General features: G+C 37.9%; 1 protein-coding gene across 1 annotated transcript in view; it reads right to left on the bottom strand.

Annotated features, from left to right (window-relative positions):
• The window catches only part of LOC121389200 (ankyrin and armadillo repeat-containing protein-like), a 30,118-nt gene extending 11,367 nt beyond the window's left edge, over window positions 1-18,751 (bottom strand). The window contains exons 1-5 of the mRNA XM_041520803.1: window positions 18,674-18,751; window positions 17,072-18,082; window positions 15,752-16,349; window positions 4,954-5,198; window positions 405-561 (exon numbers count right to left, since the gene is read on the bottom strand). Of these exons, the coding sequence (XP_041376737.1) occupies window positions 405-561; window positions 4,954-5,198; window positions 15,752-16,349; window positions 17,072-18,082; window positions 18,674-18,751 (2,089 nt within the window). The remainder of the gene's footprint in view (window positions 1-404; window positions 562-4,953; window positions 5,199-15,751; window positions 16,350-17,071; window positions 18,083-18,673) is intronic.
• Window positions 18,752-24,262: the final 5,511 nt, after the last annotated feature.

Genomic DNA, 24,262 nt, shown 5'->3' with positions numbered 1-24,262 from the left:
CTTTGTTTTGAACTGATTTAGTTATATGTAATAAATATGCAAATGCCAAATTTCTTGTATTATTTTAAAGAGAAATTGCACATGCACTTTTCTTTAGAGGGTTGCCATTTTGTATTGATGAAAAACATTTAGGAAAAAAAAGAAGTTTGTTTTGTTTAACGGCACCACTAGAGCACATTGATTTATTAATCATCGGCTATTGGATGTCAAACATTTAGTAATTTTGACATATAGTCTTAGAGAAGAAACCTGCTATATTTTCCCACTAGTAGCAAGAGATCTTTTATATGCACCATCCCAGAGACAGGATGGCACATACCACTGCCCTTGATATACCAGTCGTGGTGCTGTATAGATGAAGATGGCTGGTAGATTCTTAAACTGCATGACTATATAAGATATACCTGCCCGGGTGTGTGCAAGTCTTGCAATGCAATCACATGCCAGCATGAGAATTGTGTCAGATGTGGAGTTTTCTAGAAGATCTACAATCAGCTTGATACCAGCAGCTGAAGACTTGGCCTGCTCCTCGTCTGGGATTATCCGGGCCAGAATAACAATCTGGAAAAACATAAATACCTGTTGTTTATATTTAATTACAAAAGATATTAACCAATTTCTTGAAAATAAGAATCTGAGAAACACAAATACCTGTTGTTTATATTGAAAATCACTAAAGTTAACAGGTCTATATTTTATTAACTGATTTCTTGAAAATAAATTCAGCAAAGATTAAATATGTGTTAGATGAAAATGGCATAATAATTGGACTATATTTTATTAACTGAAACCTTGAGAAACATTCAGCAAAAATACAAGTTTTGCTAGAAGAAAATGGGGCAATAATGGACTATATTTTATTAACTGAAACCTTGAGAAGCATTCAGCAAAAATACAAGGTTTGCTAGAAGAAAATGGGGCAATAATGGACTATATTTTATTAACTGAAACCTTGAGAAGCATTCAGCAAAAATAAAGGTTTGCTAGAAGAAAATGGGCCAAAAATGGACTATATTTTATTAACTGAAACCTTGAGAAGCATTCAGCAAAAATAAAGGTTTGCTAGAAGAAAATGGGGCAATAATGGACTACATGTATATTTTATTAACTAAAACCTGAAGAAATATTTGCAAAAATACAAGGTTTGCTAGAAGAAAATGGGGCAATAATGGACTATATTTTATTAACTGAAACCTTGACAAACATTAGCAAAAACACAAGATTTGCTAGAAGAAAATGAGTCTATTACCCATATGGGTTAAAATATCCGCTGTAATATTTTTTGAATAATTGCACAATATACAAATTACTTCTACAGCCACCAGCCTCGGTGACATTGGGTTAAGCATTGGACATTGGCTGGTAGGTACAGGGTTCGCAGCCTGGTACCGGCTCCCACCCAGAGCGGGTATGGGTAGGTGTAAGACCACTACACCCTCTTCTCCATCACTAACCACTAACAATTAATAACTAACCCAGTGTCCTGGACAGACAACCCAGATAGCCGAGGTGTGTGCCCAGGACAGCATGCTTGAACCTTAATTGGATATAAGCACAAAAATAAGTTGAAATGAAAATCTACAGCAACCATTTGGTTGGTTGTTTGCTATGGCTGGAATTTCACTTTCATTAATTTAATGTTTTCACTTATGAGTCAGATTGCATATATGTTATACAATCTACAGAGATTTACCCAGAAATTTTAACTCATTTGTTTCATAAACATGAAATTGTATATTTTCATAAGCAGTGGCTTTTGAGATAATTATTTTCTAATTCAATCACAGTGATATCAATTTGTACAGCAAACATTTGGTTCTAAAAAGAATGCTGTTATGCTAATACGTCACTTGTATTATGCCAAAGGTTCGGGTTTACAACATTCATTCACTCGGAACAGGTAATCCATAATCCGTCTTAGCTCATTAGTTATTCTCTACTTAACAAAATACCAAGTACAGTCTAGCCTTTCAGAATATACAGTTTTAACCTCTGGGGCGGGAATTATCTCACCAGTCAGTAGACTGCTCATTAGGTTGTATTGTTTAGCGACACAACTACAGCATATTGATTTATTAGTCATCGGCTATTGGATGTCAAACATTTGGTAATTTTGACATACATGTATAGTCTTAGAGAGGAAACCTGCTACATTTTTCCATGTAGCAAGGGATCTTTTATATGCACCATCCTATGAATAGAATATCACAGACCACAGCACCCGCCCCGGAATTGCCCACTGGCTATGTCAGAGACCAAGTCTCGGACGGGCATGCCCGAACCTATGTTGGATAGGAGCACGCCAAATAGTTCCACATTCCACACACCACAGCCTTTGGTATATTTGTCATGGTTCATTGGCTCAAATGAGAAATAGCCCAATGGGCCCACTGATGGGGATCGATCCCAAACCAATAGTGCATCAGGCAAGTGCCTTACCATTGGCCTATGTCCCACCTCAGTGCTCATTAGAGGCTCTCGTGTCATAGGATTGAACCTACTTGGTGGACACATTCCGTTTTACCATCTCAATCAGTGCACCATGACTAGTATATCAAAGGCTGTGGTATGTGCTGTCCTGTTTGTGGAAAAGTGGATATTAAAGATCATTTGCTGCTATTTGCAGAATATAACTGTTTAATTTAAACATTGCATGTCAAAATGACCAAATGTTTGACACCCAACTGCTAATCATTATTACTGTACTCTAGTGGTGTCTTTAAACAAAACAAACTTTTATCTTTAATCTACAGACTAGTTTTCTCAATTAATACTTGACAAAATCCACAATGAGGTGGTATAATATAATTTTATAACTTTTGTTCATAATAATTCACTGATAAAGGTGATAAATACATACCGGTACGATAAAATAATGTTCATAGATGTGAAAGGGTAAGTATGGTATCGCAGGAACTTGTTCTGGATATATCGCCATGGTTCCATGTCTCATGGGATTGGGAAAATTAGTGTGAGTAAATCATACTTGGGGGTATGTTTTCAGGCCACCGAATGATACAGTACACCACTTTTATTAAAACAGACATAAATAAATATATACATTGTGAATTTTAGGTACAAAAATTGTGAATTTTTAGCACCACTTTCTTTTGGGAAGGGGCCCATTTTTGGATCCACAGAATGCCTGGATAAATCCCTGTATCAGTATTATGTTTGTTGCGGGGTTTCCTAATTATTGTTATGATACTTTAGAGCATGTATTCCTTTAAAAAAAGAGAAAGAGTCAGAATTAGGGTTTACTTTCACTTCACATTTATAAAATCTTTAGCCCTGCAAGATTTCAGTATTAAATTTTACATAATTGGTGGCCATTATGGATTTGTAAATTTTTCGCAATGTACGTACATGTCATTTGGTAGATCCAGTGGGTACACAGGGATCCCATGACACACACATGCACGCATTTCAAGTGCCCATTTTAATTTGCTTTTGAGTTTCTTTTTTTAGTTGACTACCAACTACATTAAATTGCCCTAAAAATGGATCCTCAAGCTTGTCCCTACACATACACACACTTTGCATTTGACAAATTTATTAAAACTGCCATTTTAACATTTTGTGACCCCTTGTACAAAATCCTGGATCCAATCTTCACATAGAAGCTCTTTATTTCCTAAACTATGCATGTATATTAATGAATCAACTCATTTCTCAAACTTTGCTCTTAGAACAAAATGGTCATACACATGTATGATCACAATATATGACCATAATATAATGATTAAAAATGTTTCATATACTAAGAGGTATCTGACATTCAGTTTATTTAGTAACTGAGGTAAATCAGTTTTGTTGAAAGTTTCTGTGTGCTACTATTTAAATATATGTGATACTTGCATTTTAAAATATATAATTGTTAGATCAGGGCCTGCAGAGTGTATTTGACTTAAAATATTGAATTTTAGGTGTTAATTAAAGTATGGCATTTCCAGCCTTCTGAACCAGTAGCGTAGCATGGTCGAAGGGACTCGGAGAGTGCTAACGGTCCACTGGTTAGGGGGCACAATACTTGCCTTGCCCCGAGTGCTGGCAACACATGCTACTCCACTGTCCTGAACAGAGTAACGGGGAAAATGAGGGTGGGTGGGGGCATGACCCTGTGGTCTATGTAGATCTATGTTTGTTAATGTTTTTTTGTTTTTTTATGGCAATGTGATAAGGGGTGTATTAGCTAAGGATTTTTTTTGGGGGGGGGTTAGGGGGGGTAACAAGGGTAGTGGCTTTTGACATGGATTCCTACACAAATACAATGAAATCTGTCTAAACAGGACACTGAAAAAAAGCAAACCTGTCAAAACACTGGATCCTGCATAAATCAGATACATATTACATCTTCGGTGTGATCTGGTTTAGACAGGATTTACTGTCAGTTACTTTTTTCCCTTTTTTTTTAAATATTATTAAATAGTCCGATCCTCTCTTCTTTCTCTTATTTATATTTGGACTGTCCTTCTAAAATGCTCCAAATTATATAAATATTCGGTCAAGCAGTCAATTCTTTTTTTTTTTGGCTTGTAACTTTTTTTTCTTTTCTTTTTTAAATTCTATTAACTTTTTTACTAATTGCTATTTTCAAAATTCTGTCCATTTTCAACTCTTATCCCCATCTTATCCCCATCCCGAGTCAGGCCATCGATCTTATCGGAGGTCGGACTCGGGATAAGCGTGTTTGAAACCCTTGTGGTATATGAGCACGTTAAACTAGCTGTTATCTATCTATCTATATGGCACATGCCAAATTTGCCAGTTGCAAAATTAAAAAACAGTTGGCAAATTTTATTTTAATTTGACAGAATAATTTCATGTAACAATTTATATTTTGTTAGAAAATAACTGTGTTTCTGCAATGTTTGAATTTTAATAGACAATTTAGTGAAATGGTTTACCTCACCCAGAACTAGCCCTGACTGTACTACCATAGTACAAATGTACCTGATATGCTGCTTCACAGCGGAAATATTCATCATCTGACATCAAGAATGGAATAAAGGATGCAAACCGAACACCACCCTGCTCTGCGATTTCCTTCTGCTGCATGACGTTATTGTAAGCAAACGCAGCCAGAGCCGAGCCTGCCAGCAGACGCACGGTGTTGTCCTGTGAATACATCATACGAAGGATCCGCACACAACTGAAATCAGGGTACCGGTGTATTTCATTTAAAATCACTTTATTACCTGCAGGAAAAACAAACAAAAAAACAAACATTAATTAAAGGTCTCCAAAATAAATGAGACTGCACAGAGCTCTTAGAATTAAAATTTGCGTAACCCATAATTTCTTTTTTGTGTAAACTAGCTGTTAAGTCCATGTAAATAATGTCCAAATTTTAATGCGCTGATAAAAAATGGGTTATGCAAATTCAGATTTCTGTTTAAATATTTTTAATAGATTATTTTAATTAGTTTGAATTATTTCCACATTTGGCCAGTAATCTTTGTGCTACAGTAATTCCAACGATATATAATTTCTGCTGCCAACAAATTCTTGACATTTATGTAGCCAGCCTCTCATATTTATGCAGGGAGGGTCTAGACAGTGGTGAGAAAAGTGTCTAGGGGAGTTCGGATCATGCTCCTTTGAAAAAATAAAAACAAAATTTTAAAAAGAAGAAAATTTGCTTTGGGCAGAGGGAGTGTTTCGACCCCTGAATTAAGTGCCATATCTGCACACATACCTGTTTTGATATTCAGATATACACCAAAATTAGTTCCTGGCAGTATTCCAAATGAATTCAGCATGCTTCAGAATTGGTGTGGGTTTAAAACATGATGCAGTTCATTTGAGTTTTAACTTAATCATCATAAAGTACAGTGAAACCTCTCAAAACCGGACACTCTGTAAACCAGAATTCCTCCAAAACCTGGACAATCTTCAATGTCCTTTTTTAAAAAATCAGTACAGAAAATAACCTCTCTAAACCGGATACCTCTTAAAACCAGACATTTTACTTGGTCCCGAGGGTGTCTGGTTTAGAGGGGTTTCACTGTATATTACATGCAAACTTATCATTCTCCTTCTGACACAATTGGCCCAGCTGTATGTATAAAGGTGCAATAAGGTTAAAGTCAAAGTGTGTTATTGTGTAACAACTTCACTATAGACCACACTAATTTATTAATCATCGGCCCTCAAACCATAACATTTTCAAACAGTTGGTAATTTTTGACATATAGTCACAGAGAGGAAACGTGCTAAATTTCTCCAGTAGTAGCAAGGGATCTTTTATATGGACCATCCCATAGACAGGACAGCACATACCATGGCATTTGATACATCAGTTGTGGTGCACTGGATGGAATGATAAATAGCCCAATAGGCTCATGGACTTGGATCAGTGTTAAACCAGTTGCACATCCCAAACCCTAGAGAGATGGATTAAAACTGGCCTGTTTCAACGGGGGGGGGGGGGGGGGGGGGGGGGCGTAGCTCAGTGGTATAGCGCTCACTTGATGCACAGTCGGTTTGGGATCAATCCCCGTCAGTGGGCCCATTGGGCTATTTCTCGCTCCAGCCAGTATACAACGACTGGTACATCAAAGGCTGTGGTATGTGCTATCCTGTCTATGGGATGGTGCATATAAAAGATCCCTAATCGAAAAGAGTAGCGACAGCGGGTTTCCTCTCTCAATATCTGTGTGGTCCTTAACCATATGTCTGATGCCATATAACCGTAAATAAAATGTGCTGAGTGCGTCGTTAAATAAAATATTTCCTTCCTATTTGAACAGGAGGCCTTTTTATTAAGCTTCTTTATCATTATGAAGTTGCAGTAAGCAAACAGCTATAATAAATAAATGCAACTTGTTTATTATAACTTTTACTTTTGTGCTTATATCCAGTTATGCTTCAAGCACACCACCCTGGGCACACACTTCAACTATCTGGGATTGTTCTTCCAGGACAACAATGGGTTAATTGTTACTTGTTAATGGTGTCACTGAGAGAGAGGTCAAACTAGTGGCCTTACACCTTCCCAGTGAGCCATTAAACTGGTCACGGTGGCGTCCTGGTTGAGCCATTGGACATATGGCTCGTATAGGAACTGGGTTTGCATCCCAGTATTGGCTCCCACCCAGAGCGAGATTTAATGACTCAATGGGTAGGTGTAAGACCACTACATCGACTTCTCTCACTAACCACTAACCACTAACCCTCTGTCCTGTACAGACAGCCCAAATAGCTGAGGTGTTGCCCAGGACAGCGTACTTGAACTTTAATTGGATATAAGCACGAAAACAAGTATATATGAAATGAATAAAATTAGCCATTAAAACTCAAAATACATCTATAGTCCATCCCATCCTCCTACAAAAATGTTTTTAGTAAATAATCTCAGTTTGGTTTCATGGAAAAAGAATAGTAACAGTGTTTTGGAAATGACAACAATAAAAAATACAGTTTTTGTGTGCATCTTAAAAATCGATCGGCTCAGAAATAAATAACTTGTAGTAAATTCCATAGTATGAGAAAAGATGTTCCCTGTGGGACGGACTATGGATGGGAGGTGGTACCATGATATGGATCCAGTACCTATCAGCCGTATACAGAGAGTTTGTTGCTATTGTAAAATGCTTCCGACAAACAAAATATTTTCAAAATACATTTTCTTATTTAGAACATCAATATCTGTATATCTAATGTGTTTCTGGTTGTCTGTGATCAGGCGCATACCTGCCTGTATGCAAGTATGCAGTACATAATTTTTCAAAAAAAAAAAAAAAAAAAAAAAAAAAAAAAAAAAATCTTTAAAAAAACAACAAAAAAACCGTGCATGTGAGAGAAAAGGAGAGGGACAACCAAATTGTAGAATAATGGCACATTGTCAAGTTCACACACATGCACATAGACTAGACTGTCTCTGTATATGAATTTATTGAAGTAAATTTGGAATCCACATCAAAAATGGCTGGGTATGCCCCTGGTAGTAGCCCAAAGTAGATTTTACATCAATAATTTTGTACATACGGAAAAAAAAAATATATATATATCTGTAAGTAAATGAAGTTTGAACTGATTATATGCAGAAGCACATTGGATATATACAAACACTGGTATTCTAAACACGAAAATGTGATTTAATATGTAATTTAAATAATTAAAAAGTCTCTAATTGTCAGAAACATCTTACAATAGCAGCAAATTCAGATTCCTGTTGGTGAACCCATTTTGGGCTATTTCTCATTCCAGCCAGTGCACCACAACTTGTATATCATAGGCCGTGATATGTGCTACATGTATATCCTGTCTGTGGGATGGTGCATATAAAAGAGCCCTTGCTTTTAATGGAAAGATGTAGTGGGTTTCCTCTCTAAGGCTATATGTTAAAATTACCAAATGTTTTTGACATCCAATAGCTCATGATTAATGCATGAATCAATGTGCTTTAGTGGAGTCGTTATACAAAAAATAAACTTTTTAACTGTAGATCTAATGTGTTTCTGGTTGTCCTAATGTTTATAGTAGCCAAAACTAGATTTTACCTCAATAATTTCGTACATATTCATGAGCAAAAATATATCTGTAGTCAATGAAGTATGAGCTAGTACATTGGATATATAGGGTACAGACACTGGTATTCTAAACAAGAATATGCCATTCATTTCAACTTATTTTCATGCTTATATCCAATTAATATTCAAGCACACTGTCCTGGCACACACCTCAGCTATCTGGGCTGTCTGTCTAGGACAGTGGGTTTGTGGTTAGTGAGAGAGAATTCAATGTAGTGGACTTACACCTACACATTGACCAGCCATGGTGGCGTCGTGGTTAGGCCATCGGTCTACAGGCTGGTAGGTAATGGGTTCGGATCCCAGTCGAGGCATGGGATTTTTAATCCAGATACCGACTCCAAACCCTGAGTGAGTGCTCCGCAAGGCTCAATGGGTAGGTGTAAACCACTTGCACCGACCAGTGATCCATAACTGGTTCAACAAAGGCCATGGTTTGTGCTATCCTGCCTAGCTGTGGGAAGCGCAAATAAAAGATCCCTTGCTGCTAATCAGAAAGAGTAGCCCATGTAGTGGCGACAGCGGGTTTCCTCTCAAAATCTGTGTGGTCTGTAACCATACATGTATGTCTAACGCCATATAACCATAATTAAAATGTGTTGAGTGTGTCGTTAAATAAAACATTTCTTTCTTTACACCTACACATTGAGTCATTAAAACTTGCTCTGCCTTATGTCCAATGGCTTAACCATGACACCACTGAGGTAATTTAAATCATTAAGAAGATTATTTCTCATAAATAATTTTCAATCGCTGCAAACTCAAGACAGTGCCTTTAAGTCAGTTGACATGACTGTTACTCCACTGAGGCCAGTACAATTGCAACCTTTGGTCAACCGTCTAGAAATCTGGAAATACTTTGGCAGACAGAGCCATGCGAAAGCATGACAGATTTACAATATTGATTACATGACTGCCTAACAGAAAACAGAATGGTTGCATGCCTTAACAATCAGATCAGAGCATTCCCCTGGGACCACAAGCAAACAGAACAAAAGAGTTACCATGTATTAAATATGTGCTACACAGTTACATGCATGACTTGATAGCTGGTATATATATAAATGTAATTGTACCTCAGGTAATCTGTCTGACTGTGAAAATATACATGTATAAGTGAAAAATATATTATATTATATTAGTAAAAAGTTTGTTTTGTTTAACACTGCGAGAGGTTATTGATTAATCAATCATTGGCTATTGGGCGACAGACATTTGATAATCCTGACACGCAGTCTCCTGAGAAAACCTGCTACATTTTACCATTAGCAGTTACGGGTCTTAATATATATATGTACAGGAACAGAAAAAACTCAGATATATATATAGCATAGAATTATTATTTCATGCCACTGACATGCAACAAAGCTTCCATAAAGAAATAATTATAAAATAATTTTTTATCTCATATGTATTCTTTGCATACTAGTACCATACTTAAGAATATCAAAATTGTAATGTGCTATATTTTAGGATAAACAATAGCTTCCTCAAAAACTGAGAAAACCCCTTCTCCTACAAGATGGGTGTGTGGGTGGTCTCCCCCCCCCCCACCTTACACACACACACACCACTTGAGGACAAAAATGTATGTTTTTCTGTCCTACTTCATATAAATAAAGATAAAAATGCCCCCACTACAGATAGTGCCCCATCCACTAAAGAGTGTACCCTCCACTCCAGATACCATTCCTACATGCCTGTCCTATATAAAAATTGTATAAGGCTTTGGCCCCTCCCTTCCGAAAATAATATAATGCTCTTGTCCTCACACAAGCTTCATTTTACTGCAATTGGGTTTTCTGCCACTTTCACTGGCTATGGTTTTTTATTATATATTTATGCATGTATTTATATAGGTGTGTGTGTGTGCCTCCCCCCCCCCCCCCCCCCCCCCCCCCCCCCCCCCCCACTTTTTGCACCTTCCTACACCTGTCCACTTTGTATGAAAATTAGCAACTGGCTAATTTGGCAATGGACAGGGTGAGCCATGCAACTGCTTGGTATTTTTTTTAAATAATATACCGAAAACATGACAAAGAAAAATGCAATTAACATACAATTCTTAGATGGCAGCTATACAATAATAGATATAACATTTTGTAATCATGCTTATGTTCTTATGAGCCTTCACAATGCTGCATTCCTATTTATTTCCAATAGATTACTTAGGTTGGGGTTCCTTGAATGGTTTTTAATAACTGTCAAGTACAGCATTAACAGAGTAAGTCTTAAACTCCAGTTAAGCTTGACCAATATAATATTTTTTTAAAAGGTGCATTCAGCCATGAGAAGCTATGAACATAAAAGAAAATATCTTGAATGCATACAGGTTCATAAATAACAGCTGGCATATCGCAAGCGCGATGACATTAGATATTTTTTTCTATAACCCATGTGACATACCTGGGTATTTGCCAGTATAAGCAGCGATAATTTTCTTTTAAATACCCTGATAAGCTTTTACAATGTTGAGTTTCAATTTCTGGTTGTCTAACAGACATCTCAGCACAGATCTAAATGTCATCTTACACAATCTTATGGGAAGGCACCATGGGTGTGTCCTCTTCTTTTTTTTCTCTTGTTTTTTTAAATAAATTTTAAAGTTAAATTTTAAAACATATTAAAAAAGACATCTGTAGAAAATTAAGTAAGGGTTGTTCTAGATGTTAGAATATGGGGAAGATGGAAGGCATCATTATTTAATTAGTATTATATGCTCAGTGAGTCTGTTGTGATTTATTTTTTCTTCTATTTATACACAATGTAAACAGAATTTTATATTATAGGTGTGGGGATTCAAAGACAAACTGCCAGCCTCCCTCATCCTCATGGATAATATATGACTGGTTCTGTAACATCTCTAAGGAACTATTTTATACAACCAATGCTTAAATACATACTAGTACCAGGGTTTGTGTTTATAAAACTTTTAGAGTCTAGACTCGAGACTCTAATAGAGTAAATTGTATGCGTATGACATCATTAGAGATTGAGTCTGGACTCTTTAAAAGTTTTATAAGCATGGATCTAGGTACTCAAAAGCTATTCATGTTACAGTGATTAGTGATTCACAGTTGTTTATATTCCACTGAGATCTATCCTGTGCAAGTTTGGGTTTTCTACGTCACCTAGGGGCAGTACAAGAAAGATAAAACATCCTGTTACGCATCTCCTAGATGAGTGGTTGTCCTCCTAAGGACGAGCACCTGATAGTGGATCATGGAATCAGTCAGGACTTTGGTTAACGTCCTTTCAACTCTGCCTTGTGCAGAAATACGATTTTGATATCGGAATACAGTTTTGTCATTTAGATAAGTGAACATTCAATCTAATTAAAATTAGCTCCACTATTACATGTGGATCTAACACCAGCCAGTTGGAGCTCATGTCCACCAATCAAAACCTTACTTGCAGAATCCTGCCAGTGATTTAAAACTAACAACACTGCTCCCCAATGTCCAGGTAACATTTCGTCTGTAAATAATAATTTAAATATTGACCAATCACACTTTGCCTTTTATAACGTTATTTGGGAGCATACAAATTCTAAAAATATCGGGCGAGTCTATTTTAGTGGCCGCAGTATAGCGAACCATACCAATACGTACGGGGTGGGTTATCAGTCTTCAGTTTTACATTAAAAATTATTTATTTTATTAAATAAAACATTATTTTAAGGCATTCATACGAAACATGTCGTATACCCTCAGAATAATTCGGAATGTTTTCAAATTATTTTTAAATCACTGGCAGGATTCTGCAAGTAAGGTTTTGATTGGTGGACATGAGCTCCAACTGGCTGGTGTTAGATCCACATGTAATAGTGGAGCTAATTTTAATTAGATTGGTGAACATTTAGGTGTTGGTGAAGATTTATTATAAACATTTTTCTTGTCAAGAACTAAACTTGCAAAAGGGGTAAAAGCATGTGCTGGTAAAATATATTCCTTAAGCACCAATACATACCGAAAACAGAGAGTAATCAAACATGGTACAGAGAAAAAGATTGTTTTGTTTAACAACACCACTAGAGCACACTGATAAAAATTAACATCAACTATTGGATGTCAAACATTTTATAATGCTGACATAGTCTTCATACAAGTGGGGAAAACAATGGGTCCATTAAAGGGACACACCCTAGTTACGGCTAATTGTTAACCATTACGGCGTTGTTTTTCGCTATTAAACCCATTTTTTCACAAATAAAATTGCACTTTACTTACCGTTTATTATTTAGAATATACATTTCCATTCACCTGAAGTGTTTTTTGGTAATCCTGGTTTTTGTAATACCACAAAATGCATTTTTCGTATTTCATAAAATCGCACGCACGTCTGAGAAAAAAACGTTGAGCAGACAAGGTCTAATCTATTTTTAGAGGGGATATTTCCATTTCAATGTCACAGGCATTGGTATATCATGTGACCGTTATCATTTTGGTTCGGTTTGTTTTCTCGTGCACGGTTTGCGCAATCAACATCCAATTTGTTGTTGTTCATTTGTGAGATTTTTCTTCACAGTTCGTGAACATTTTAAGTAACAATAAAGTTCAGACAAGTAAGTGTCTCAATACAAAACGTTACAAACCCTTAAAACCAATAATTTTGCTAAGTCTTATGATATCTGGAGAGGGGATACAACCAGGACAGAACAGTTGAAACATGTCCAGGAGAGGTGAAAGAAACGCATCCCAAGTCTGTGAAATTTGTCATGACGTAGGCATTGTTGTGCTTCGATCGACATCTGCCGGTGACATCAGAATACTAACTTTCAAAATTATTTCAAGCAAATGGGACATGGGGATTCCCATGGTATTTATCGATATAAAACCTGCTTTTTCACTCCATTTGATAAAAACGTGATCTAAGTGTGTTACAGGTTTGTAGATTAACCAAATTATAATTTATTTTCGCTGGATGGAACTAGGGTGTGCGGCTTTAAGTGAGTTCAATCCTATGATCCATACACACATTACCAATTTAACGATCATCAAGTAAACTCAGTAAACCATAGATAAACATCTTCAATACCATTTGATACTTTTAAAAGTACTGATTTGTAAAAAAATCTCTCTGCTATATTTGAATTGTCTTGTCACCATGTGTCTTCATTTTTAAAATGTATATAAAGCTATTTTGAATTATGTTTGTATACATTCTACAAAAAATTCCAGTTGTTATCTTGTCACTGTAAATAACTATTGTACAATAATTCCTCATATGCTGTCGTTTGACTGCCTGAGTGTACTGAAATAAAGTTTCAAAATTCATGTGGTAGTTACAGAAAGAGGCTATACTACCCAAAAATGGATTCAGATCAGAAATATGAAATGGAGAGTTAGGAAGAATTAATTTTAAGAGACTGGGTATTAAATATGTGTTAACTAAATGTAATCTGCCCCGGGCTGGGTCCCCGACTTTCCAGAGATCGAACTCTGGGGCGGACATGCTTGAAACCTCTGTGGTATATGAGCATGGTAAAAACTTACGCAACGCAAATAAATGTAACCCATTGCTTAGCACGTGAACGTCTAGATGGAGTGTGATGACCTGATACTGGGCTTTCCCCAAAACATATGACCACTGTGTAGATAGCCAGCCCATAGCCATTTCTATATTAAGGGACAAAAAAGGAGGCCTCCAATGCTGCTGAATTTATGGAATTCATCTTCATACACAATATTTAGCATGATGTGAGTACGGTAGTCAGTTGGACCTAAGTGCAAACTGCAGCAGTGGGTAAATAACGAATAATAGACAAGTACCCATTGAAGACAATTTATCTTACAGTGAGTGGTTGCCAAATATATCTAAAGAGCAAAAGTGAGTTCAATACTTTTGGGAACCATGAGTTGTAAGATAAATTGTCTCCAACGGGGCTCGAGTGTATTATTCTATTTCCTACACACCCTTAAAAATTCCTTTTTAATATACTTTAACAGGAAAACATTAAACAAAAAGTGTCAGCATTAGGTTGACAGTGTATACGTTAATAACGTCACAGACACAAATGAAGGACTAAAATTATATTATTCATTTATGATTACTTCGGGCACTTTATTGGATCATGATCTCGGAACAGCCAATCACAAGTCTCACAAGTGATCTACAACATGTGTTGAAGATGATATTGATCTAGAGTGGGTCATCTCTTACACCGGTGTGTAAGAAATATAATGAAGGCAGCCTTGCATATTTTATCATCCATTAAAGGCTTTTGTAGGAGATATCGCTGGCACTATAATTTGCGATATCTCCTGCGATATTCTCCTAGGAGATATTAGTTTCTTTTTGTTATGCCACTGTGTATGTTTCAGCACCAAACCTATCATTAGTGATGTCATGCCACTGTCGTTCTGCTAGTTAACAAGTCTACCACTGCCAAATATAGTGACATTCAACCAATAATTACTGACATTATTTACAATTGTCGCAAATGAAAAGAATGATAATGGATGATAAAAAGACTACCCCCCTTGTGTCGTGTGTTATTATAATTTATCAACGCTTGTTGATAAAAGTATAAAAATCCTCGGCAAGCCTCGGAATTTCATACTTTTATCAACTCGTGCTAATAAATAGAGGTTATTACCAGTGTTTTTCGGTATCGTCAATATCATATATTAGGAATAAAAATTGTATTATGCGAGCCTCTGGTGAACATAATACATTATTTTTATTCCTAATATATGATATTGACGATACCGAAATACACGAGGGTAATAATCTCTTTATCATATAATCTCAAGCTTAATACATGTTTTTGTAAACTGTACACGGAACTTTAATTCCAGTCCGCCATTACTAGATATTCAAATGACGTAAGAATATGTGGCACGGTGTATTTTTTAATGGAAATGACGTCAAACTCGAATGATGTCATTTTGGATGTCCTTACATCAAAACAAACTAGCGCTTAACGGTTTTTTGTTTTCTGAATGCTGGACAGCTTTCGGTATCAAATTGCCATTGAAATGTTTTTATTCGATGACTATGAATGCATACGTCAATTATGGAGCGTCACACAAGTACGTTTGCTTAAATGTCAAGAAACTTAGTGCCATGACCTCAATTAATTTACATCTAATTTGCAAAGTTATCAAATTCACAAGACACTCAGCGAGTATCCTCTATATAGATACATATCTTTTCAGTCATTACAGGACTATTTTGTTTAACCATATGGATAATACAATAAAGAACAAACTCACCCATCGACACATGACCCAGTGTAACTGCTGCTTCCACTCGGATCATCTCGTTCGCTGAATGGACCATCAGCGCCACGAGATACTTCACTCCCTGAGAAGACGATATCGTCATCTGGTTCTTGTGGTGAGGCACATTTCCAACAGCAACACACAGATACCTCAGAGTCCGAATCACACTCAGTCCAATGTAGTCCTTGTTGGATTTCAACTGCCGCACCAGCGGATGGATCCCGTTGGCCTGCGATATCTGCGTCTGCTGGTTCACCGGTCCTTGCGCGAGAACCCCAAGTGCTTCAGATGCGATGAAATGCAGGTTCTCCGACACAGTGTTGAGGAACTCGATGAGCATCCCGACTCCTATCCCATTGGCCATCTCCCTCTGTTCCTCCAAGTCATCCCCTGCCAGGGCCCACAGTGCCAGGGCCGTGTTCTCCTGGAGTTTCTCCGCCCGGCTCTTCTTCAGCAGCTGCATGAGCAGACGCTCGGCGCCCTTGTCCAGAATGTCCTTCTGTGTGTGCGTGTTGTCCTCAGCCAGACAGTGGATGGCCTGCACCGCACTCAGCTGCAGCTCTCGGTTCCTTGACTGGGACATTATCACCTGTAGTAATAATTAATTAAGTGTGGACTCAGGGTTTTCATACAATTAAGTTTACAGTCAGCGAACTTCAGACCTATCATTGTGCATCTGAGCTATCATTATGGTTCCCCATCACTCCCCTAAACTGAGTTCAAGGAGAGTAATTTTAGCTGCTCTAAGCATGTGAATTAAAACAAATATATATATATATATATATATATATTATATATATATATACACACATACATACATACATACATACATACATATACTACAAAACAATTAAATATCAATGCTTGAGTATGTTAATATCTTGAGTATGTTAATATCTTAAATGGCTCACCATAGTCTAAATTAAGGGAGTAATAAATCACTGGTTCTATATAAGACTAAATATGAATGTAAAGTTTAGTCTACTTATTCATAGGCTATATATTAGTCCACATTTTGATTGGGGAAGGGTGGGGTAATGCTTAGTCTTTAAAAATGTGGGTGGCAAATGTGTCGCTAGACGCATGTGCAGAAAATTATGCAGAGGGTCTAGACTGTGGCGAACAATGTTTCAAGGGGGCGAGTTATGCTCCCCAGGAAAATATGCTTTAAAAAAAAAAAAAAAAATGCTTCGAGTGGGGGCTTGACCTCCCTCCTGCACATGCAACTGGTCACTCACTTTGACATAAATTTTATAATAATGGTATGTAATTGATATTTAAAACATTTTTATAATCCTCTACATACATTACCTGCATAATCTGTATTGTGACACCTTCATCCACAAACGTTATCTGATTGTCCTTATCTCCTTTCACTATCTTGCTCACCGCATCCACCAAAGTGTGTGACAACAGAGGATAATTTTTCTCGAACAGTGTCACTATTGTAGCAATACACCCTTGTGCACTGCCAATAGCCCTTTGATGGTGTGGCCCAGCTTCTGCAATATTCCCCATAGCCTCAACAGCCTGCACAAGGACCTCTGGGTCATGAAATGACTGCATGACCTTCAGGAGGCAAGGTATCACCTGATTCTGACTCTCGATTTCAGCATAGTCTGGTTTTCTGGCTAGATGTTTGAGTATTTCAGCAGCGAGCTGAACCGCATAGCTGTTCTGAGACTTGAGGAGCTTGATGAAGGCAGGGATCCCTCCACTGCTCACTAGCAGTTCCTGCACATCATCCACATCCAAGATGTTAATGAGAGTCTGAAAAGCAGGAAACTTAGATTCTTCATTAACAGAATTTTTCGCCACTTTTACAATTACAGGGATTCCACCATTGCTCGTAATGTTCTGCCAGTTTGGATTCACGCCCTCTGAAGAAGGGTTGGTCAAAGTACGTAGACACCTCCCAGCATTCTCCACTTCATTTTCAATGTCCGATGATAGTAATTTTATAAGATTTTTCCACACCGGAAGTTTTTCATGGTTCTTGTCTATGAAGTACTGCAAGAGACTAATGAACTGGTGTAAGGCACTTATTTCAACAGCACCGTGGTTCTGGCTGTTGATGGTGTCAATCTTTGCTCCAAGTTTAAGGAGACAATCCACAGTCTGGACACTGCCACTGGTGATGGCCAGCAGAAGTGGTGTTGAGTGCAGGTCGTCCTGTGTCTCTAGCTCAAGCTGTTCGTGATCCGATTCCACAAACCGCTCGATCGATTTTATGTAACCACGGAATGTAGCTTGATGGATGTGGGCCCACCCATTTTCATCAAACTCTTGCATCATATTGGCAGTTTGGTGAAATGATCTCAGCTATGCAAATGCAGCTCACTTCTTTCTGTAAATAAACAAAAGATAAAGAAAGAAAGAAAGAAAGAAATGTTTTATTTAATGATGCACTCAACACATTTTATTTAAGGTTATATGGCGTCAGACATATGGTTAAGGACCACACAGATATTGAGAGAGGAAACCCGCTGTCACCACTTCATGGGCTACTCTTTTTGATTGGCAGCAAGGGATCTTTTATGTGCACCATCCCACAGACAGGGTAGTACATACCATGGCTTTAATATACCAGTCGTGGTGCACTGGCTGGAACGAGAAATAGCCCAATGGGCCCACTGACGGGGATCGATCCCACACCGACCGCGCATCGAGCGAGCGCTGTACCACTGGGCTAAGTCCCGCCCCAAACAAAAGTTAAATGACATACATAAAATAAGTTGCTATTAAACTAAAGCTGTTAATAAACTAAAGTTAAAAAAGTTGGTTTGTTTTGTTTGATGACACTACTACGGTTAGTAATTCTGATGTAGTCTTCAGAAGAATCCTGCTACATTTTTCCATAAGTAACAAGGGATCTTTTATATGCATTTTCCCCACAGACAGGACAGCACATACCATGGCCAATCGTGGGAAATTGGTTGGGATGAGAAAAAACCCAGTGGGTTCACCAATGACGTTTGAGTCTATGATCATTATTAAACTAACACCATACTCAATATATAGCTTGTAAATATTCTCACAAATCAAGAAATTCATGATACCAGCTTAGAATCTGGAAATCCCTTCACATGATGAAAAGTAAAGTTTGTTTTATTTAACAATGCCACTAGAGCACATTGATTTTTTATGTTATCATCGGCTATTGGACGTCAAACATATGGTCATTCTGGTCATTCTGACACTGTTTTTAGAGGAAACCCGCTGTCGCCACATAGGCTACTCTTTTATGACAGGCAGCAAGGGATCCTTTATTTGCACTTCCCACAGGCAGGATAGCACAAACCATGGCCTTTGTTGAACCAGTTATGGATCACTGGTCAGTGCAAGTGGTTTACACCTACCTATTGAGCCTTGCGGAGCACTCACTCAGGGTTTGGAGTCGGTATCTGGATTAAAAATCCCATGCCTCGACTGGGATCCAAACCCAGTACCGATTGCTTAACCACAACGCCACCAAGGCCGGTTCACATGATGATAAAACTCAGAACATAACTTTCAGATACTGATATTTTTAACCAAGGGGGGTCAACATTTATAGACCATGTAGCAGGCCTGTAAGAACCTGGGGAGTGTGTGTGCCCTCCTACACCCCACTTGAGAAAAATGATTTCCTACTCAATATAAATAAAGATAAAATTCTGGCTTGTGCCCCCTCCCTCCCTCCCCCCTCCCCCACACCACCCACTTGAGACTGTGCCAAGCCTCAATAGACATTGTGTCTCCCACTCCAGTTCCATTATTCCTATGAGCCTGCTTAGTAATATATTTTTAAATTTATAAAGTGAGCTTTATGTCCCAGCGATCAATGGGGTAGTAGCCTAATTTGAAAACAATCTAGTCATTATAGTTGCACATGAAAAGAATATACCCTCAAGTGTCCATCAACCATCATAAAACATTTCAGAAAGTTTGTTTAGTTTAATGACATCACTATGTACAGCATGTTGATTTATTGGTAGGACTTTCCTTTGGCACTGTCGCGTATAAAGACATTATAAATACTTATCATAAATAGAGTTAGGGTTAGGGTTAGTGACAGTGCCAAAGGAAAGTCCTTCTGATTAATTAATTGGATGTCAAATATCTGGTAATTCTGACACGTAGACTTCAGAAGAAACACACTTCATTTTTCCATTAGTAGAAAGATATCTTTTACAGAGGTGGATCTAGCCCCCCCCCCCCCCCTAAATTTTGCGACAGTTATAATTTTATTATATATTAATTTTCTTTCTTTTTTACGATGCCCCTCCAAACCTTCCCCAAAGTTCCCTTGGCATTCTATCTCATGTCACTGCCCCCCACCCCCTCCCCCAATGGATTTTCTGGATCCGCCACTGTTTTATACGCACTTTCCCACAGATAGAACAGCATATACCATGGCCTTTGATATATCAGTCACAGGGCACTGGTTGAGATGAAAAAACTAAACAATTTGAGAATGGGTCCACTAAAATGGTATGATACTCTGATCCAATCACCACTGGCAAGCTCTCTACCAAAGTATAGTTCCCACCCCATCCCCACCCCATAATAAATATAGTCAGTATCTATACAGGGCCGTAGCTAGCAAGGGACAACAGGGACAGTTGCCCCCCCCCCCAAAATTTTTTGGAAAAAATTATAGAAACTTAAAGAAAATTCTCTACTTAACCATTTAAGTTTTAGACTATTAACACACACACACACACACACACACACACACACACAAAAAAAAAATAAAAAAAATATTAGCTACGGGCCTGCTATTATGGCCAGTCCTGGACTACCAAAAGTGGAACTAGTATCATACCTTTAATTAGTACATGTATAACTAGTGTACAGCTAGTAGTGTAGTATCTACATTTATTACACCTCAATGTGTTTATCAACAGTTTATACATCTTACAGGGTTAGAATCTAGCTCAGCTGATAGGACTACTCACCCGAGGTGCTTTGGTCATAGGATCAAACCCCCTTGGTGGATCCACTCTCTAAAAAATATTCTCAGGCCAGCCTGTGCCCCACGAGTGGTATATCAAAGGTGATGGTATGTGCTGTTCTGTCTGTCGGGAAAGTTCATTTATAAAAGGTTTATAATAGCAGGTGTCGTCCAATATAACTACATATCAGACTTACCAAATGTTTGACATCCAATAGCTGATGATTAATAAATCAATGTGCTCTAGTGGTGCCGTTATACAAAAAAACAACTTTAACTTTAAAAATATGTACAGCTAGGATTCACAACTCTTACCTCTACAACTGGATGGTACTGGATAGGCCCAGGTTATATTTACAGTAACACTATTCACCGAGACTCAACATTACGGTAACCGTATTCCACGGTGTCTCTTAACAGTATCCTACGAGAATATATCAACTTAACATGCTTAACGTGTAACAACATCTAATATGCACCACAGTGGGTTCGGTTACTATTGGTATTCCACATCCATCGCACCTATCTTGGTTCTGGCCTGGTAAGAGTTACACAGGAAGTCCAATCCGGTGTTATGCCATTGGTTGCTAAGAACTCCACATTACGGACTTGACATTGTTCATTTGCCGAGAACCGAGTCAACTATTGTCGAGCGACACCCGCTGATTGGCTGAGTGACACTATTGATCAAAGGCCTAGGCAGTGTGTGACACAACCCATTTTGGAATCGTGCTTTGTCCTGGATTGGGATGTCCCAAAGTAAAGTTTGTTTTGTTTGACGACACCACTAGAGCACATTGATTAATTAATCATCGGCTATTGGATGTCAAACATTTGGTAATTCTGACACACAGTCATTAGAGGAAACCCGCTAAATTTTTGCTAATGCAGCAAGGGATCTTTTTTATATGCACTTAACCCATAGACAGGAAAGCACATACCACGGCCTTTGTCCAGTTGTGGTGCACTGAATGGAACGAGAATAAAAAAAACAATCAGTTGAATGGATCCACCGACGTGGTTCGATCCTGCGACGCAAGCACTTCAAACGAGCACTCAACCGACTGAGCTAAATCCCGCCCCTGGGATGTCCAAAGTAGGCGCGTGTGCAGGAAGTTTAGCAGTGGGTGATGGGGTCTAGACTGTGTAAATAATGTTCCGTTCAGGCGAGCGAAATTTAAAGTGGGGTCGAGTTTTGCCCAAGTACTCTGACGGTATGGGATGGGAACTCTATTTACGTGCCCATATCCACAGAGGTTCAGGCACGCCCACCCCGGACTTAGCCTCTGACTTCGCCAGTGACCAATTCCGGGGCAGGTCTTCTGACGGTAAGAGAGCTAGACGGACATTTGGACAGTTATACGCGCCTGCTTTGGACATCCCGAGGGCGGGATTTCGCTCAGTCGGTTGATAAGAGCGTATAACTGTCCACATGTCCGTCTAGCTCTCTTACAGTCGGACTACTCGGGCTAAGTGTCTAGATGTCCGTCTAACTCTCTTACCGTTAGAGTAGCCTACTCCGGCTAGTCATGCTCGCCGGGAAATTAGATTGATTTTTTTTTTTTTAATTAGGTTCAGCAGGACGGGTTTCAACCCCCAAAACCCACATACCCCTGCATGCACACGTACACGCAAAGGAAATTCTACACATAGAAACGATATGTTCGATTTTTTAATGCCATTCAAAAATTCATGCTTCATGCCACTCACCGAAAGATCTGTTGCAGGAGCGTAGGCTGGGTGTGTGTGTGGGGGGGGGGGGGGGGGTCGGACGTCTTAGAAAGGAAACCCGTTACATGTTTCCATTAATAGCAAGGGATCGTTTACATGCTATATCCCACAGACAGGATAGCACATACCACGGACTTTGATATACCAATCGTGGTGCACTGGCTAGAACGACAAATAGCCTAAAGGGCCCACCGACGGAGATCGATCCCAGACCGACCACGCAACGTGGAAAAGGATTTGACATCGCGAGCAGGATTTGTTTGTTTGTTTTGTTTATCGACACCACTGGAGCACATTGAAAAAAATCGCATTTCAAATTCTAGGCAAAACAATAATCACAAACCATATGGTTCGTAAAAAAATTAAAATCTGCTGACCAAAATTCTCAGAAACCTATTTGATTAATAAAAAATAAGGTTATAATATTTACCCCCCCCCCCCCCCCAAAAAAAAAAAAAAATAAAACAAAAATAATAATAATAAATAAATAAAAATAAAATAAAATCGTGTACTGACAAACAAGATGTTTTATAAGAAAATACTGTATAAAAACCTATGACGTTAGATAGAATCTTGAAGAATTAAAAAAATATATTAAAATATTAAGATTATCCACGTGTTCATGGTTTGAAGTATAACGAGGTTGTATGCAGGGTGACCCTCTTTCTCCTTACACATTTATTGTAATGTGCAGAACTATTAGCAGGATTAATATGAAAACATACAAATGTGTACTAAATTAAACGCACAGTTAATAAAACACCAATAACACTTAATTAGTTAATATGCTAACATCACAACTATATTTAGCTGGAAGTAGACAATCTTACTAGTCTAGTTATTAAACTCCCTGATTTAACATTAACATCAGCAAATCAGATTTTATTAATTATTTGGTTCAAAGATTAATTTAGTGGAAGATGAGATTTCTTCCTGATTTTAAAGTTTAATAAATCCTAAAACTTTATGGTTCTAGGTATTACGTTTTCTCTAATCTGAATGAATTCGCCGATTTAAATTTTAAAAAAACCCCGACAAAAACAAACAACAATATGTATGTATGTATGTATGTATGTATGTATGTATGTATGTCTGTATGTATCTATGTATGTATGTCTGTATGTCTGTATGTATGTATGTATGTTTGTTACAGTGTGTGTGTGTGTATGTATGTATGTATGTATGTGCGTGCGTGTGTGTGTGTGTGTGTGTGTGTGTGTGTACATACATACATACATACATACATACATACATACATACATACATACATAACATACATACATACATACATATGGAAGCTTCGATAGCTCAGAGCGTATCGTGGTTAGTCTTGCAGTTTGCGGGCGAATCTGTGCCACAGGTTCGAGTCACAGCAACGGCATGGGACAATTTGAGAGGCCAGAAAGGATTTAATTATCCCCTGCGCCAGTGCGTTAATATCTATGTATGTAACAGTCAACCTCGACATACATACAATATATAGATATTCATACATCAATACATACATACATACATACATACATACATACATACATACATACATATATATATATATATATACATATTGTTGTTAAAATTTTCTAAGCCTATGCAATCCATTTCGCTTTTTGACATTGCTGTAAGCTAAAAATTATCAAATTATTTTGGTTTACCAATACTGGTACATACATATTCTTAGGGCTGTCTTTTCCCTTTATTGTCTAACAAGGTTTGCCAATGGTCTTCATAGGATTAGACCTGCAAGAATCGTACAGATCTGAACATACATGTATGTTAATTGGACTTGGGGTGATGTAGGTTACTTTAAAACCATCAAGTCTTCTGCTAATTACCCA

Source organism: Gigantopelta aegis, chromosome 14 (assembly GCF_016097555.1).
Source record: "Gigantopelta aegis isolate Gae_Host chromosome 14, Gae_host_genome, whole genome shotgun sequence".
Lineage (NCBI taxonomy): Eukaryota > Metazoa > Mollusca > Gastropoda > Neomphalida > Peltospiridae > Gigantopelta > Gigantopelta aegis.
This window is presented reverse-complemented; position numbering and strand designations above follow the sequence as displayed.